This window comes from Drosophila persimilis, unplaced genomic scaffold, assembly GCF_003286085.1.
Source record: "Drosophila persimilis strain 14011-0111.01,24,50 unplaced genomic scaffold, DperRS2 tig00000000-arrow-pilon, whole genome shotgun sequence".
In the NCBI taxonomy this organism is placed as follows: Eukaryota; Metazoa; Arthropoda; class Insecta; order Diptera; family Drosophilidae; genus Drosophila; species Drosophila persimilis.
The window spans coordinates 21,703,953-21,718,856 of record NW_020825288.1 but is presented as its reverse complement, the minus strand read 5'-3'; the positions used below and the strand labels follow the sequence as shown (position 1 = coordinate 21,718,856).

The following is a 14,904-nucleotide window of genomic DNA, read 5'->3' as shown; positions in this document are numbered from 1 at the left end:
ACCCCATTAAGTATATATACATATATTCTTGATCAGCATCATTAGCCGAGTCGATTAAGCCCTGTCTGTCTGTCCGTCTTTCCGTCCCTATGAGCGCCTAGTGCTCAAAGACTATAATATATATATATATATATATATATATATATATAATATATATATAGCTAGAGCAACGACATTTTGCCCCACAAAAGGACGAAATCTATGGCATCCACAATTTTAAGGATACGAGAAAACCATCCGCAGAATCGAAGAAAATGATTATATCTTCTAGACTGCAGAATCTATCATTATCGTACCAGATCGTATCATTATTATAGCCAGAATGAAGAACAAAATTTCTTTTTTTCCCGCTCTGTCTCTCCTTAACACACACGTTTCATGGTCGGCTTTGCGAATTGCAAAAAGTGAGCGCCTAGATCTCAGAGACTATAAGAGCTAAAGCAACCAAATTTGGTATCCACACTCCTGTGATATCGAACCTGCACAAGTGTATTTCAAAATTTCGCCGCCCCCTCTTCCGCCTTCAAAGGACGAAAATCTGTGGCATCCACAATTTTGAAGATACGGAAAGCTAAAAAATTAAAATTTACACTCATAGAGAATGACCATATGCACCTGATTTCCGAATTTAGTTCAGATCGGATTATTATAGCCAAGGGTAACACATCAATTTTCGGTCGCAGCTCCGACGACACGTTCAGACTGATTTTCTGTCTCTCTCTCACACACTTTTTGTCGCTCAATGTACTCGTCGTCTGCCGAGGGAAAGCCATACTGACAAAGTATCAGGTATAATAGTAGAGTTGCGGTCGCAGCAGCAACTCTCAACCGTCCCCCTCGTTTCTCTATCAAATAGTTATAACCATATATGGTAGGGTAGTAGAGTAGCATTTGCCCATATTCCGAAACGTAGGTTAATGACATGAAAAGTCATTTTTTCTAGGGACAAATTACGAACATTTTATTCAGTTGTTCAGAAATTGTGCATGCAATCATAAGTAATAACGTATTATAATTAGTATTAAAAAAATCGGCTAAAAAGATCATACCATTTGGAAATCTCGACGGCCTTCAGTTTGAACTTTACTTCCATTTTAACATTAAAATTTCACTCAATACAGATCTCTTAGTGTGCATACCATACATACCATGCCATAGCGATGAAGCTTTGGGAGTACAATGTTCGGAAAGATCGTAGTAGTAGTATACGTAGTGTACTCGTAATATTACAGATTAAAGCTTTTTTCCAGCAAGTGTTTTGTTTTGATACGACAATTTCGCATTCATGTCAAAGTATTCGTTTTTTGTTTGAACATCAGTTGCGTAGTGTCGCTATCTTCTGTGTTTTTATACCCGATACTCGAAATGAGTATTGGGGTATATTAGATTTGTGGTGAAAATGGATGTGTGTAACGTCCAGAAGGAATCGTTTCCGACCCCATAAAGTATATATATTCTTGATCAGCATCAATAGCCGAGTCGAATGAGCCCTGTCCCTATCACCGCCTAGTGCTCAAAGAGTATACGAGCTTTTGATATTATGAATCCAGATATGCCATTGTGATGTGTCATTGCTACAAGAATATTTCAAAACTTCGCCCCGCCCACTTCCGCCCCCACAAAGGACGAAAATCTGTGGCATCAACAATTTTAAATATACGAAAAAACCAAAAACGCAGAATCGTAGAGAATGACTAAATTTTTTAGACTGCAGAATCTGAATTGGATCGTATTATTATTATAGCCAGCATCAAGAAAACACTTTAATTTTTTCTCGCCCTGTCTCTCTCTAACCCACACGTAGCATAGCCGGCTTTGCTTAGAGTAAAACATTAGCGCCTATATCTCAGAGACTATAAAAGCTAGAGAAACCAAATTTGGTATCCACACTCCTAATATATCGGACCTTGACCGTTTTGTGTCAAAATTTCGCCACACCCCCTTCCGCCCCTGCAAAGGACGAAAATCTGGGGCATCCACAAATCTCAGAGACTATTAAGGCTAGAGTAACCAAATTTGGTATCCGCACTTCTGTTAGATCTCACTATGAAACGTATATCGCAAAATTTCGCAGCGCCCGACGTCACACTCAGACTGATTTTCTATCCCTCTCGCACGCACTCTTTGTAGTGTCGTTTAATGTTAGCGGCGTCTGCCGGAGGAGAGCCATACTAACTTAGTATCGGGTATAAATGTAGAGTTCGGTGTCCGCAGCAACTCACAACGTTCCCCCTCATATTTTCTATGGAAGCGTGAGTCACAACCCACTTCAACCCCCCATCGATCCCAAAAATACGATTCACACTGACTTTTTGCAAACTGATTCGATTGTAAAACCCGTTATCGATTTAGGTTTGGAGAATAATTTTAGTTTTTATTAATACTTGTGTGTGCACATTATCAAAAAAAACAGATATCATTATCAGCATTATCACACGGTCGGTCGGTTGCGTTAAATTCTATCGCACAACGGGCATAAATTGTGTAAATTGTCATTGGCTTGTGGGAGCACTGATCTCCAAGGCCCCACGATTGAGGAGCCAGGGTAGGATAGCCTGGATATGCTTGCGGTAGCGAGGATTGGTGTACAACTGCAACTGGAAGGCCTCCCCGGCCGCACTGTCGCCCACGAAGTTCTCAAAGCTGGCATTCTCCGTAGGATCCAACAGAACTGCACTCATAACTCCAGTTACAACGGAGTAACCTGGAATTGAGAGTGTTATTATGAACATTATAAGAGTGTACTAAAGATTGACCTACCGAAAACTCCATATTTCAATAGGGCCAAGTGAATGCTTCGCAACGTGGGCAAGGGTTTCGTGTACTTGAGGATCTTCAAGTTCTCGATCAGACTGTCGTGGTAGAACTTGATGTAGTAATCGAATTTGCTCAGCTTATCCTCCAGTCTGGTGGACGAAAGCAGGAAGTACAACAGATCCTGGGCCACTGTGCCGTACTTGGGAATCTGATAATCCACAAGATACACCTCCTTAATCGTACCGAAGGCATCGTATTGGAACATTATGTTATTGGACCAAGAGTCTCCATGGTTCAGAACATTAAACTCTTGGGGATCGATCTTGGCCATTTTGTACATTTCATCTATGGATGCGGGAATAAGTGCTTTCTGGAATTGGCGAGGTAGGATATCAGCTATACCTTCCAGGATTACCTTTTCCAGGATTATATTTGGTTACTTACAATCTGTTCTATCCACTCCTCGTGGCCCTCGAAGGTAACACAGACCTTGAGGAATCTCGCCATCATTCCATTAATCATTTCGGTCATCATGGGCTTGCTTTCCTCCTTGAAGAAGCCCATGGTAAGCATCTCCGGATATGAGCCCTTCGTGGCCACACGCACGGCCGAGGCCGCATGCCATTGGGCCAACTTCTTCAGAACTCTTTCCGTGTGCGTCTGATCCAATCCCTCCAGACGGTTAGCATTTTTGAATCCCTTTATGCTCAGATCCTCCAACAGAACATAATCGCTCTTGGCTCCTTTGAAATCGTAGCTCCTGGCACCGAAAATCAAATCTACACCCACTGCCTTGTACAGCGCCTCCATCTCGGGCACAACGTCATTGTACATCAAGCGTTCAGTGTCGAAAATGTTGGTCTTCTTCATCATTTCCTGGTAAAACTCAAGCTGATGGGGCAGCTTCACCATGTACGAGACATCCTTGGCTTTTCCATCTGAAAAAAGATATGTTTGAAATGGAGGAAATTCACCACTCCAGCAGCAAGGGATATTACCTTCCAGCTCCACTTCGATGTTGACACGCAGCATGATCGTTGCGTAGTTTTCTCCCGCGGCAGAGCCACTGTCAGCCTTGAAGGTCTTCACTTTGGAATAGCCAGGCACCGTTGACTTGAGAACATCTTCAAATATTTCCGCATTTATCCAGTCGGGTACTTTGCTGGCCGCCATATTGTTGAAATTCGTTTCGCACAAAAGTTTACACTCGCAAATCAAGTATACGCCTGGTCGGACAGGGTTTTGTGGACTGCCGCCAGTCGGGTAGAAGCTGATAGTTTTATATTCAGCTTTATATAGCTTTATGGGTTTCTAGCTATCATAGACCGACCACCAAAAACAAGTCGCAGATAGCCAGAGCTTTCTCTCGGTCTCCTCTCCTTCCCAATTGGCTTCGAAAAGCTTCAGCTATGCAATTGAATCATTTCACTCAATAACAAAAGCACTCTCCAACCATTTCTGATCATGTATGGCATTGAATTATTTGGGGGGATACTTTCCTCATCATATTATGAATGGGGCTTATCTATAAGCGATCCTCGTAGGAAATAATGCGATTGAGTAAGAAAGCTTGCCTTTAAATTTATTATAATACTTTAAATACTTTGAGAGGGGTCGGGTCTAAACCTGTTTGCCATTGCAATCACCCGATCATCTTATAAACGAGCGTTGAATGAGCCAGGGCAAAATGGCTTTGATTTGCTCCACGTAGGCTGGCGACTGAAACATCTTACGCTTGAATGCAGACGCCTCTTCCGAGTCGCCCATGACATTGCCAATATTTGAGCCCACGTCGGGAGGCATCAGAACTATGGGCAGCATCCGCTGGGCACATATGAACGCTGCAATAAAGAGATCCATCATGATTTATGATCATGACAATGAACACCCATCCCCCCATAAGGACTTACCCCAGAGGCTGTTTTTGTGGAGGTTATCTCGAAGCTGCGACAATGTTGGTGCGTTTTGATTGTATTTCAGAAGAGCAAGGTGTTCCACCAGTTGCCGATAATAATACTCTATAAAATAATCAAACTTCTTTAGTTTGATGTCGAACTTTGGCGAGGTTATAAGCAGACAGAATAGGTCTTGTGCAGGTGTCCCTAAAAGTGGAGAAAATGTATCAAAATATTACAAAAGGGATTGTTAATATTTTTTACCATATTTAGGCAGCTGAAAGTCCACAAAGCACACATCCTCTACTTCCCCAGACTCTTTGTACTTGAACATGAAATTGTTGCACCAGAAATCTCCATGATTAAGAACATTCAGCTCTTCAGGATCGTTGGCTCCAAACTCCATATAGAGATCTGTCAGGCGGGAAGTGTAGTCGCTCTGCGGATTATACCAAATTTAAATTTATGCCTCATCTTCCTTATCTTACTCACTATCAGAAGAAGATTACCCGGCTCAAGACCATACTTCTGCATGCATTCCAGAAAAGGGACGGTAAAACTCATGTTGAATCCTTCAATCACCTTCAGATGCTCGGGCGTAAAGTAGCTTTCCCTGAGACCCTGCTCGTATTCTCCCAGATCAGTGACTCTCTTGGCAGAGGCGGCATGCCACTGGGCCAATTTCTTGAGAACTGCCTCAACTTCAAACTGTTCCAGACCCACAGTCCTCTCAGCATTCTTGTAGCCCCTAGTGCGTAAATCTTCCAAGAGGATATAGTCGCATTTGGTTGTCATTTCTGGGAACTTCATGTGCAATGGCTTAAAGCTGGGTGAGAGTGAAGTATTGCTAGCATAGAGGGCCTCCAGTTCCGGTATTACACGATCGTACATCTCAAATTCCGCTATGAACAAATCGTGAAACTCATCATCCCCACTCTCGTTGACCAGCGGTATCTTCAGTATATAGCTGACCTCCTTTTCGCTATCATCTGCAGTGAGTTGTTAGTCAATGAGACTTGCTGATAAGCCACCTTCTCGCTTACCTTGCAGTTGCATTCCTATTTGAATACGCAGCACGATCGTTAGGTAGTTTTCCCCCTCGCTGATGGCCGCTTTGGTGGCAAAATTAGTTATTGCCTTGAAATTGTCGTGGGTCTGTTCCAGCAAACCATTAAAAAGCTGTTTATTCACCCATTCCGGGGCTGTTTGATTAGTCATTTTGTGTCTCTTCTGTCCATGCGGTGCCGTGTGCGATGTGGCCTACTCTCAAAAACAGACTGGTTGACTTAGAGACTACAATCCCACCCTCCCATTCTCAATAAATCTCACAGATTTTTTTTTTAAAAAGCTCGTTGCCTCTCTCTCTCTCGATCTCCCCATGGCGCGTTTGCGAAGTGATAGAAAGAGAGACATCTTTGGATCTCTATTTAAACGTAATAGATTCATGTCTAGCGACGAGCACTGTGCATGTAGACATGACGTCTCAGTTTGTCGGGTCGGGCAAAATGCTTGTCACAGAAGGTGCACTGGTAGGGCCGCTCGCCCGTGTGCTTCCGCCGATGGACCTTCAGCTCGTAGTGGACTGTGAAGCGCATGTCGCAGAGATCGCATTTGAAGGGCTTTTCTCCGTTGTGGCGACGCATATGGATGTTCAGCTTGTTGGGCGTCAGCGACTCCAGGCCACAGAGGGAGCAGAGGTATTTCTTGCCCGGATTCCTCTTGGCCACATGCATGTCCCTTATATGCTTATCGAGGCTGGGCTGTACCACAAAGGATCGCCAGCACTGGGGGCATTGATATCTGAAGCGTCGCCTTCTCCTTAAGGGCATGGACGACTGCTCTTGGGTGGGCGGCTGCTTGGAATGCTGAATGGCGTAGTGCTGCTCCAGATTCTCCTTCCACATAAACTTGTATCTACAGCGGGAACAGCTGAACGGCTTCTCGTTGTTCAGGCATTGTGTGCGCAGATGATGCTCCAGCATGAGCTTAAAGGGATTAACGAAACAATTAGAAATTCTTGCACTGATTTGCACTGATGTTTAGTGACTTCTCCTACCTTATCCACGGTCTTATAAATGCAATGCTCGCAGCCATACGGCAACTTGTCAAATGCGTGCAATGAATACTGATGCTCGCTCATCTCTCTTCGGCGACGGAACGTCATCTGACAGAGATCGCACGAGTAGGATCTGCCCCCCGTAGTGTCGTCTTCGCTGTCATCTGTATCCTCCAATAACAGCTCGAAGCCAGCCTCGGTGCTGATCATGTAATCGGTTATCCGCTCACTGTGGCCCAGCATAGCATTGTGGCGGCGCAGATCTGCAACGCTTACAAACTGCAGATCACAGATCTTGCACTGGACAGTCTTTGGGCCCGATGGCTTGGCTGCATCGGCCAGTAATGTCTCTGCAAGAGGCAAATCTTCGCCGGTGAAGCCATGCCGCTCGACATGCTTGTGCAAGAGGGCGGGACGATAGAATGTCCGTGAGCACCAGCGGCAGGGAATAAGTTGATTCGTTTCATCCCGGTGCATCATCAGCTTGTGCTTGGTCACGGCGCTTTTATCCTGAAAGCTACGCTGGCATTGATCGCACGGATAGTTGTCTTGCTGAAAAGGATAACAAAGTAGAGATTTGTTAGATTCGGTTTAATATTTGGTCATAAATCCCACCTTGCTTTTGTGCTCGACAAGATGGGCACGCAGATTTTTTCGCCAAAAGAAGCGCTGCGGGCACTTGTCGCACATGTATCGCTTCAGAGTGTTCTGGCAGAGCTGTAGAGTATGATGCTCCAGCAGCTGGAGACTGAGGAAACGCGAGTCGCACCGCTGGCAGACATGCGGAGCCTCTTCCCAGGTGTGCTGCTGCCTGTGATGCTCGTGCAATTGATACTTGCGCGGCCATCTGGCCTCCGGGGAGTCGCATAGCTCACAGGCATAGCTTCGCCTTAGTACAACATCTGCATCGCCGTCGCTATCCGTGTCGGAGCTGTCCAGACTCATCTCGTAGCGCGCCTCGTTGGTAATGGAATAGAAGCGTCCGAAGGCACCCATCCTTAAATCGTGCAGAATTCTGCTCTTCAAACCCTCCACAGTGGACTCCACAGCCGTCTTGAAAAATCCCTCGGCAATGCGTTCGATAGGCTCACCGTGCGCCTGGAAATTAAAGTCGGTGGGATGCGACCTGAGGTGATCTCTCAGCTCACGCAATTTAGTGAATTTCCGCAGACAGATCATGCACTGAATTTCTTTCGCACCATTCGGCTCGCAGCGATGCAGATCGAAGCCCTGTACGCGACGATTGATTCGCGATGCCTTGGTGGGAGAGCCTGAGCCTGAGGCAGCGGAGGCGCGAGCAGATGTGGAGGCCAATGGTTGATTGTCCTCATCGTCCCAGTTTTTATCAGCTTCCGAATGATCCTTGTGCTTGTGCTTGATGAGGCTTACAATGTATTTGTACGATTTGTGGCACTGATCGCACTTGTAATAGTTGTCGGTGCCGCTGTTTCCATCCTCATCCGACAGCCTTTAAATGGAAATATATCAGTGAAAAACACTAAACGAAGTATTATCTTAATCTTACTGCACTGCTTTGATGAGGCTATGGACCAGGGTATCTGTGCTGATTCTGGTTCGTTGTATGGATTTCCCGGAAGAAGCTGGACTTGCTGCTTCACCCACGTCCCTTCTGTTCCTTCGCTTGGCCCCAGATTGGATTGGCAGTTGATTGGTTTCATGAACATTCTGCTTGTGCTTGATAAGCACCATTATGTGCTTGTAGGATTTGTCGCACTGATCGCATTTGTAGTAGTTATCATTATCATCATCCTCATCGTTATCAGTTTGTCTATTTTCAAAATAAATATTGTCAGAACCAGCCTGCATTTCTAATGGGGATCTACTTACTCCAAATTGCAAGTTTCTTGCGCTGTCACGGCGCTCTTTTGTGTGTTTTGGTATGATTCGGAGCTCTCACCCTTGGAATGCCCTGGATAGCCGTGATCTCTTTTCTTGTGGCGATAGAGATTTGTGATATATCTGAAGGATTTGCCGCACAGATTGCACTTGTGCAGCTTTGCTGACGAGCTGTTCGCTTGACTGGCAGTCCTGCGATGCCTTAGCGGCACATCATCCTGGTCATCCTCCGTATCGCTGAAGTGAAAGACGGTACGCTTTTTGATGCGTGTGCGGACTAGAGGATCGGAGGAGCTGTTACCGACATCTGCAACCGCTGACTCTAGCGCTTCGGTTTTGATGGTAACGCCCTCGATCTCGAACAGATGTATGGGGGTCTCCCGCAGGCACTCCAAGGCCCCCCCAGAGCTCATTATCTGGCCCGTATCCTCCAGCTGTTGCAGCCACAGTTTGTGCGTCTGTTTCGCCTGCAACACAAAATCGTAGGCGCTCTCCAGTTTCTGGGAGCAACTGGAGCACAACCAGTGGGGCAACTTCTCGGCCTGGACCATGGTCAACTGGAAATACACCGTTTGTTAAGTGGGAAATGGGAACTGCCACCATTTCGCTCACCTCAATCTTCGTTAGCTCCAGCAATAGCTGATTGAAGGTCTTCTCGGCATACTTCTCCACCGGCGTTTCGATCCAGTAACGCCCATTTGCATCGCCACAGATTCTGCAGGTCCGGGTCATAGTTTAAAAAATGGATGTGATAAAGCTTCCCATCAACAAACGCACAATGTTTTTTATCAATAGCAGCTGTTGAGCCTGGCTTAGTGTTGAAAAGCTGTTCTTTTTCGATAACAGCACTGTTAGGAAGTGCAGCTGATTGCGCCTAACAGCACAATTTTCGGTATTTTTGGTACATTTCGGTATATTTGAAAATAATCAATAACAGCACCGATATCGATAATTTTATAAGCATCGATATAAAAACATCGTATTCATTTTTTAATCAATAAACCATCGATATTTATAACTGGAGTTCGTCGGTATATTTACGGTATATTTTTTAAACGAGACGGTATATTTCGGTATATTTCGGAGGGTCACACTGGTCAGATGCTCTTGTTATACCACTCAAAATGAGTATTGGGGTATATTAGACTTGTGGTGAAAATGGTAGTGTGTAACGTCCAAGTATATATATTCTTGATCAGCAAATAGCCGAGGCGATTGAGCCCTGTCCCTATCAGCGCCTAGTGCTCAAAGAGTATAAGAGCTATAGCAACGATATTTTGGATCCAGTCCTCTGTGATATATCACTGCTATAAGAATATTTCAAAACTTCGCCCCGCCCACTTCCGCCCCCACAAAGAGCGAAAATCTGTGGCATCCACAATTTCGACGATACGAGAAAATTAAAAACGCAGAATCGTAGAGAATGACCATATCTTTTAGACTGCAGAATCTGAATTGGATCTTATTATTATTAAACCCACGCCCGACGTCACGCTCAGACTGATTTTCTGTCTCTCTCGCACGCACTCTATGTCGTGTCGTTTAATATTAGCGGCATCTGCCGGAGGAGAGACATACTGACTAAGTATCGGGTATAAATGTAGAGTTGCGGTGTCCGCAGCAACTCACAACGTTCCCCCCCGTTGCATTTTTTTCTGTTTTCGTGCTCTTATATTTAAAAATATGTTTAAATAACATTTAGGGGGAGTAAAAATGCTGCCTAGCAATATTTGCCGTACGTGTGCCCTGCAAAACAGCAATTTGCTGCCCCTCTCGACTTCCTTGGACAAGTACACGAATAAAAGTTTCTATGATGTGCTCCAAGAGCTGACACAGATCGACGTGAGTGCTTGCATTTATTTATATTGCCTTGTTCGCTGAATATCTTGTTTAGCCCCTGCTGGAGAATGCTGACGACAATCTGCCCCAACATCTGTGCGCAGATTGCTTGGACAGGCTGGAGAGCGCCTACGCCTTTGTGGAGCAGGCCAGAAAAGTCAATGGAGAGCTGCTAGTGCGGCTGCGGGAATGTCTGGAGGAGACCCCCATTGACATACCACAGCAGCAGATTAAAACAGAGATCGACATTGACGAGGAGCAAAGAGATTTTAGTGATTCTGGAGAGGCACAGAGGTCGTCCGACGTGGATGTGGAGTCGGCTGGCGTGTGCTCCGTCGAGCTGAAATGGACGCCAGAAAGTGCCAGCGAGGATGAGAATGCCGCCGATGCACTCTCAAACGATGAGTGAGTAGGAAAAATTTAAGATAAAAAACTTGTTTAATTGTTGCTTCACCTGTTGCTCTGCAGAGCTGATGATTTGGATGAGCAGCAGCCCTATATATTGCGGCGAAGTCCCCGTAAAGTCAAGCTACAGGCAGACAGTGAAGAGGAGGTCAGTACTTCAACCAACAAGCGGCGACGTGGACGTCCTCCTGGTCTGGCCAAAAGCCAGTCAAGGAATTCCGAAGGCCGTCATGCTTGTGAGGTGTGTGGCAAAACGTTTTCCTGGTTCCGGGACATGAAGCGTCACGCTCGCATTCATTACGAAAAGGCCTCGTTCGTCTGCGACACCTGTGGCAAGGGCTTTCTGCGCAAGGATAAGTACACGTTCCATCTGCGCTCCCACGAGAAGCGGGAGGCCAAGTGCCAGGCCCTCCAGCTGAAGAACGAGTGGAGATACGCGGAGCGTTTGTACAGCTCCGGGCGACTGAAGAGAATACAATGCAAATTGTGTGGCTTAAAGTGCCAGCGCATGCAGGAGCTCCGATCCCATTTAGCGAGTCACGTCCGCGGGGATAGTTTGTTTAGTCTGCGAGCGGACAACGATGTGGTCAAAGAACATTTTGCCAGTGTGCCATTTGACCTGGAAAAGATCAAGCAGCAAATTTGCTCGGAAATTGCCGACGGGCAGATGGAAAAGTACTCTTCTGTGGTCAATTTCCATGGCTACGAGCTGTGCCTGAGCGATTCTGACGATGAGCCTGCCGGTGGAGACCCACCGTACCATTGTGACCTGTGCAATCTGTCGTACACACGCAAATACCGCCTGATGCGGCACACCCTGGAGGAGCACACCCAATCGCCCATTCCCCTGCGCTGCAACCTCTGCAAAGTGGGTTTTGTGTGTGCAAAGCTCTTTGAACAGCACCAGCGGACCCAGTGCCAGAGCAAAGTGAAGCGCTATCGTTGCCGCAAGTGTCCGGGGAGGTTTATGTGGCTGGAGAACCTTGAGCGGCATGCCTGCTCCCATCGCAAGGAGGAGCAGTCATACAGGCAAATCATCTGTTGCTTGTGCGATGCCCAGCTTCCCAGCTTAAGGCGGCTGCGCGCTCACCTGGCCACCCATCGACATGGATTGAGTGGCATTGATCCGGAGCAGAATTCTGCCTTCTTCCGTTCTTACTATCCCAACGGATTGGACAGCAGCCTCTCCGAGCTGAGCACCCGCATAGCTGGGGACTATGAGACCCAGGACTTTGGACGCTACTACAATGCCTGCACGGGAAGTGGTCAAGAGCTGGATCTCTTTGACTCCGACACGGAGGAGAGCGATGCAGACGCAGACAAAACGGAGGAAAAGCCGAATCCCTCCCACACCTGCCTCCTATGTGGAGAGACTACCACTCGGCTGCTCAAGCTGCTGCAACATCAAAGGAGACTTCACTCCGAAGAGGGCACCACGTACCCCCGCTCTTGCCAGGATTGCGGCGCTGGCTTCGTCTCTGACCCTTTGCTTCAGCAACATCGCAGACGTTCCTGTGCCAAAAAGCACTCGAAATACCACTGCCAGCGATGCAATCTTCATTTTGTGTGGCAATCGAACTACGAGCAACACCTGCGATTGTACCACGACAAGGATGAGGATCAGGAGCAGTCCGAGGACTGCCAGCAGGGTAGAAAACATAAATCTTCGGCCGCCAAGCTTCAGTGCGATGAATGTGAAAAGGTTTGAGAGCTCCCGCAGCCCCAGTCGCAGCATTACTAAAATTCCCATTGTTTTCCAGGTCTTCATTTGGCACAAGGATCTTACTCGTCACAAGCGGATGCATCGCCCCCCGTCGGCAGCCCAATACGAGTGCGCCTTTTGCGACCGCAAGTTCCACCGCAAGGATGGCCTCAAGTCCCACATGCGGGTGCACAGCGAGCAGCATCAGGAGACTGTGAATGAGGAGCAGCCTTGCGTCCAATCGAACTCTACGAACAGTATTCAGAGAATGCCAGGGGAGCAGCTGGCCCAACTATGCCGTCCAAATGGCTGCAAGCAAATCCAGTGCATGATTTGCCTCTCACGCCACTCGAAGATCTCCGATCTGAGGAATCACCTAAGCGCGCACCAATATAGCGTGTGCTTTCCACAGGAGAGAGATATTCCCAGTGCCTCGCTTTTGTTGTATCCGGAGCTGGGCACTGCCCTGGATAAACAAGAGCTGGCGGATAGGATCATGAGCGATGTGGCCGGCGGCTTGGAGTTGGAGCGTTTTATTTCCATAACCAACGAGGCTGGCCTTGAGCTCTCGCTGGAGAGCAGTGAAACGGAAACGGATTCAGAGCAGGAGGATGACGAGAGCTCCGAAGAAGCTGACCAGCAGCGGTACGCCTGCAACATCTGCCAGGTGGAGGTGAGGCGAAAGCATCAATTGTATGCCCACCAGCTGGAGCAACACCAGTGGGAGGAGGCTTCGCTTGTGTGTGCCCACTGTCAGGCGAGGTTCGTGAGTGAGACGCTGCTGGAGCATCACTACAGAACCCTCTGCCGGAACCCGCAGAAGCGTTTCCAGTGCCGAAAGTGCCCGCTTCGGTTCCGCTGGCGGGAGAACCTGAAGCTGCACGCTAGTGCCTCGCATCAGCAAAGAGAACAGCCGCCAGCTGCAGAGGAACCCAGCATCCAGGCTGAGTTCGACCTCCAGTGCGGGGAGTGCAATCGCAGCTTCAAGATGCAGAAGGATCTCACGCGGCACACGCTGATGCATGCCCAGGAATCCAGCATATATCGCTGTCGTTGGTGCGCGCGCCGCTTCTACAGGAAGGCCAATCTCCTGCAGCACATTGAGCGGCACGGCATCGGAGCTAGCCAGCTGCCCTACGCGGAAGCCCTCCTCAGTGCCTATGGCCAAGCCAATGGTCAGAAGAGCGTGGAGTGCAAAGTGTGCAGCTTGAGCTTCCCCAGCATTGCTGCCCTTCGCGTCCATCTCGAGACCACGGCGTCGGGCAGTCACCACGAGCTCTCGTCCCTGCAGAACTACTCGATAACCAACCAAATGGGTTTCGAGCTCCACTTGGACGATTCAGAGACGGACGAGGAGGAGTCCAAGCCACCGGGCACGCCAGCTCTCTACACCTGTGGCATGTGCCAGCTCCGGTGTGTGCGGAAGTACGAGCTGCATCAGCACCAGCAGGCCATGCACAGGCTGGAGAAGATCCCCGACGGCTGCGATCAGTGCATTTTCAAGAGTGTCTCTCCCGATCTTATCGCGCATCACAAGCGAGTGCAGTGCCACAACCGGGAGAAGCAGTTCACCTGCGCCAAATGCGGCTACAAGTTCATGTGGGAGTCCAATCTCCTGCTGCACATGCAGCTGCAGCACGGGAAGACCGAAGAACAGGAAGATCCACCCCTGGATGAGCCCGCAGAGCAGAAAGCTGTGTGTCCAATCTTTCAGTGCGGCCTCTGCCCGAGGAAATACAATCGCAAGGACCGGCTGACGGCCCATGTGAAGAAGTTCCACAACCCAGTGGGAGGGACTCCGAGCGCCGTACGGGCTCCCATCCGGCCAACGTCGCCCAAGGAGCCGAAACGCTTCCTTTGCGCCTTCTGTGGCAAGGCTGTGAGCTCCTCCTCCAACCTCATCATCCACATGCGTCGGCACACGGGCGAGAAGCCTTTCAAGTGCGACTACTGCGAAATGGCCTTTCCGCGCTCCTCCGATCTCCAGTGCCATCGCCGGACGCACACCGGAGAGCGGCCCCATATCTGCACCGTCTGCCAGAAGGGCTTCGCCAGATCCTACAAACTGCAGCAGCACATGCGCATCCACAATGGCGAGCGGCCCTACAAGTGCACCTACTGCGACAAGAGCTTCACCCAGTCAAACGACCTGACGCTCCACATTCGGCGCCACACGGGCGAGCGTCCCTATCAGTGCGGGGTCTGTGGCGAGCGTTTTATCCAGGGCACGGCCCTGAAGAATCATCGCCTGCAGCAGGGCCACTATGACGAGGCCAGCCAAGGAGCTGCAGAGTCCTCAAGGCGCACGGTCCTAGAGCAATTTACGGTATAGAAAACAAGGATGAATAAAAATGACACCCAATTGTAATCCTTGCCGAGTATTATTACATTGA

The 14,904-nt window shown here is 48.3% G+C and overlaps 4 protein-coding genes across 4 annotated transcripts; 1 reads left to right on the top strand and 3 right to left on the bottom strand.

Annotated features, from left to right (window-relative positions):
- Positions 1–2,347: 2,347 nt before the first annotated feature.
- LOC6591547 lies at positions 2,348–4,002 on the bottom strand. Its single transcript, XM_002017020.2, has 4 exons — positions 3,756–4,002; positions 3,202–3,695; positions 2,761–3,127; positions 2,348–2,704 (listed from the first exon to the last, which is right to left on the bottom strand). The coding sequence occupies exons 1-4, from the start codon at positions 3,928–3,930 to the stop codon at positions 2,493–2,495; spliced, it is 1,248 nt and encodes a 415-aa protein (XP_002017056.1). The 5' UTR covers positions 3,931–4,002; the 3' UTR covers positions 2,348–2,492.
- Positions 4,003–4,318: 316 nt separating this feature from the next.
- On the bottom strand, positions 4,319–5,926 carry LOC6591908. Its single transcript, XM_002017019.2, has 5 exons — positions 5,696–5,926; positions 5,145–5,641; positions 4,917–5,091; positions 4,668–4,859; positions 4,319–4,598 (listed from the first exon to the last, which is right to left on the bottom strand). The coding sequence occupies exons 1-5, from the start codon at positions 5,868–5,870 to the stop codon at positions 4,408–4,410; spliced, it is 1,230 nt and encodes a 409-aa protein (XP_002017055.2). The 5' UTR covers positions 5,871–5,926; the 3' UTR covers positions 4,319–4,407.
- Positions 5,927–6,009: 83 nt separating this feature from the next.
- LOC6591907 (zinc finger protein 62 homolog) lies at positions 6,010–9,306 on the bottom strand. Its single transcript, XM_002017018.2, has 6 exons — positions 9,178–9,306; positions 8,557–9,122; positions 8,234–8,497; positions 7,324–8,176; positions 6,709–7,260; positions 6,010–6,637 (listed from the first exon to the last, which is right to left on the bottom strand). Exons 1-6 carry the CDS (start codon positions 9,295–9,297, stop codon positions 6,101–6,103), a joined length of 2,892 nt encoding a protein of 963 aa, XP_002017054.1. The 5' UTR covers positions 9,298–9,306; the 3' UTR covers positions 6,010–6,100.
- Positions 9,307–10,257: 951 nt separating this feature from the next.
- On the top strand, positions 10,258–14,879 carry LOC6591906 (zinc finger protein Xfin). The gene is made up of 4 exons (XM_026984451.1): positions 10,258–10,407; positions 10,460–10,809; positions 10,873–12,511; positions 12,570–14,879. Exons 1-4 carry the CDS (start codon positions 10,279–10,281, stop codon positions 14,841–14,843), a joined length of 4,392 nt encoding a protein of 1,463 aa, XP_026840252.1. The 5' UTR covers positions 10,258–10,278; the 3' UTR covers positions 14,844–14,879.
- Positions 14,880–14,904: the final 25 nt, after the last annotated feature.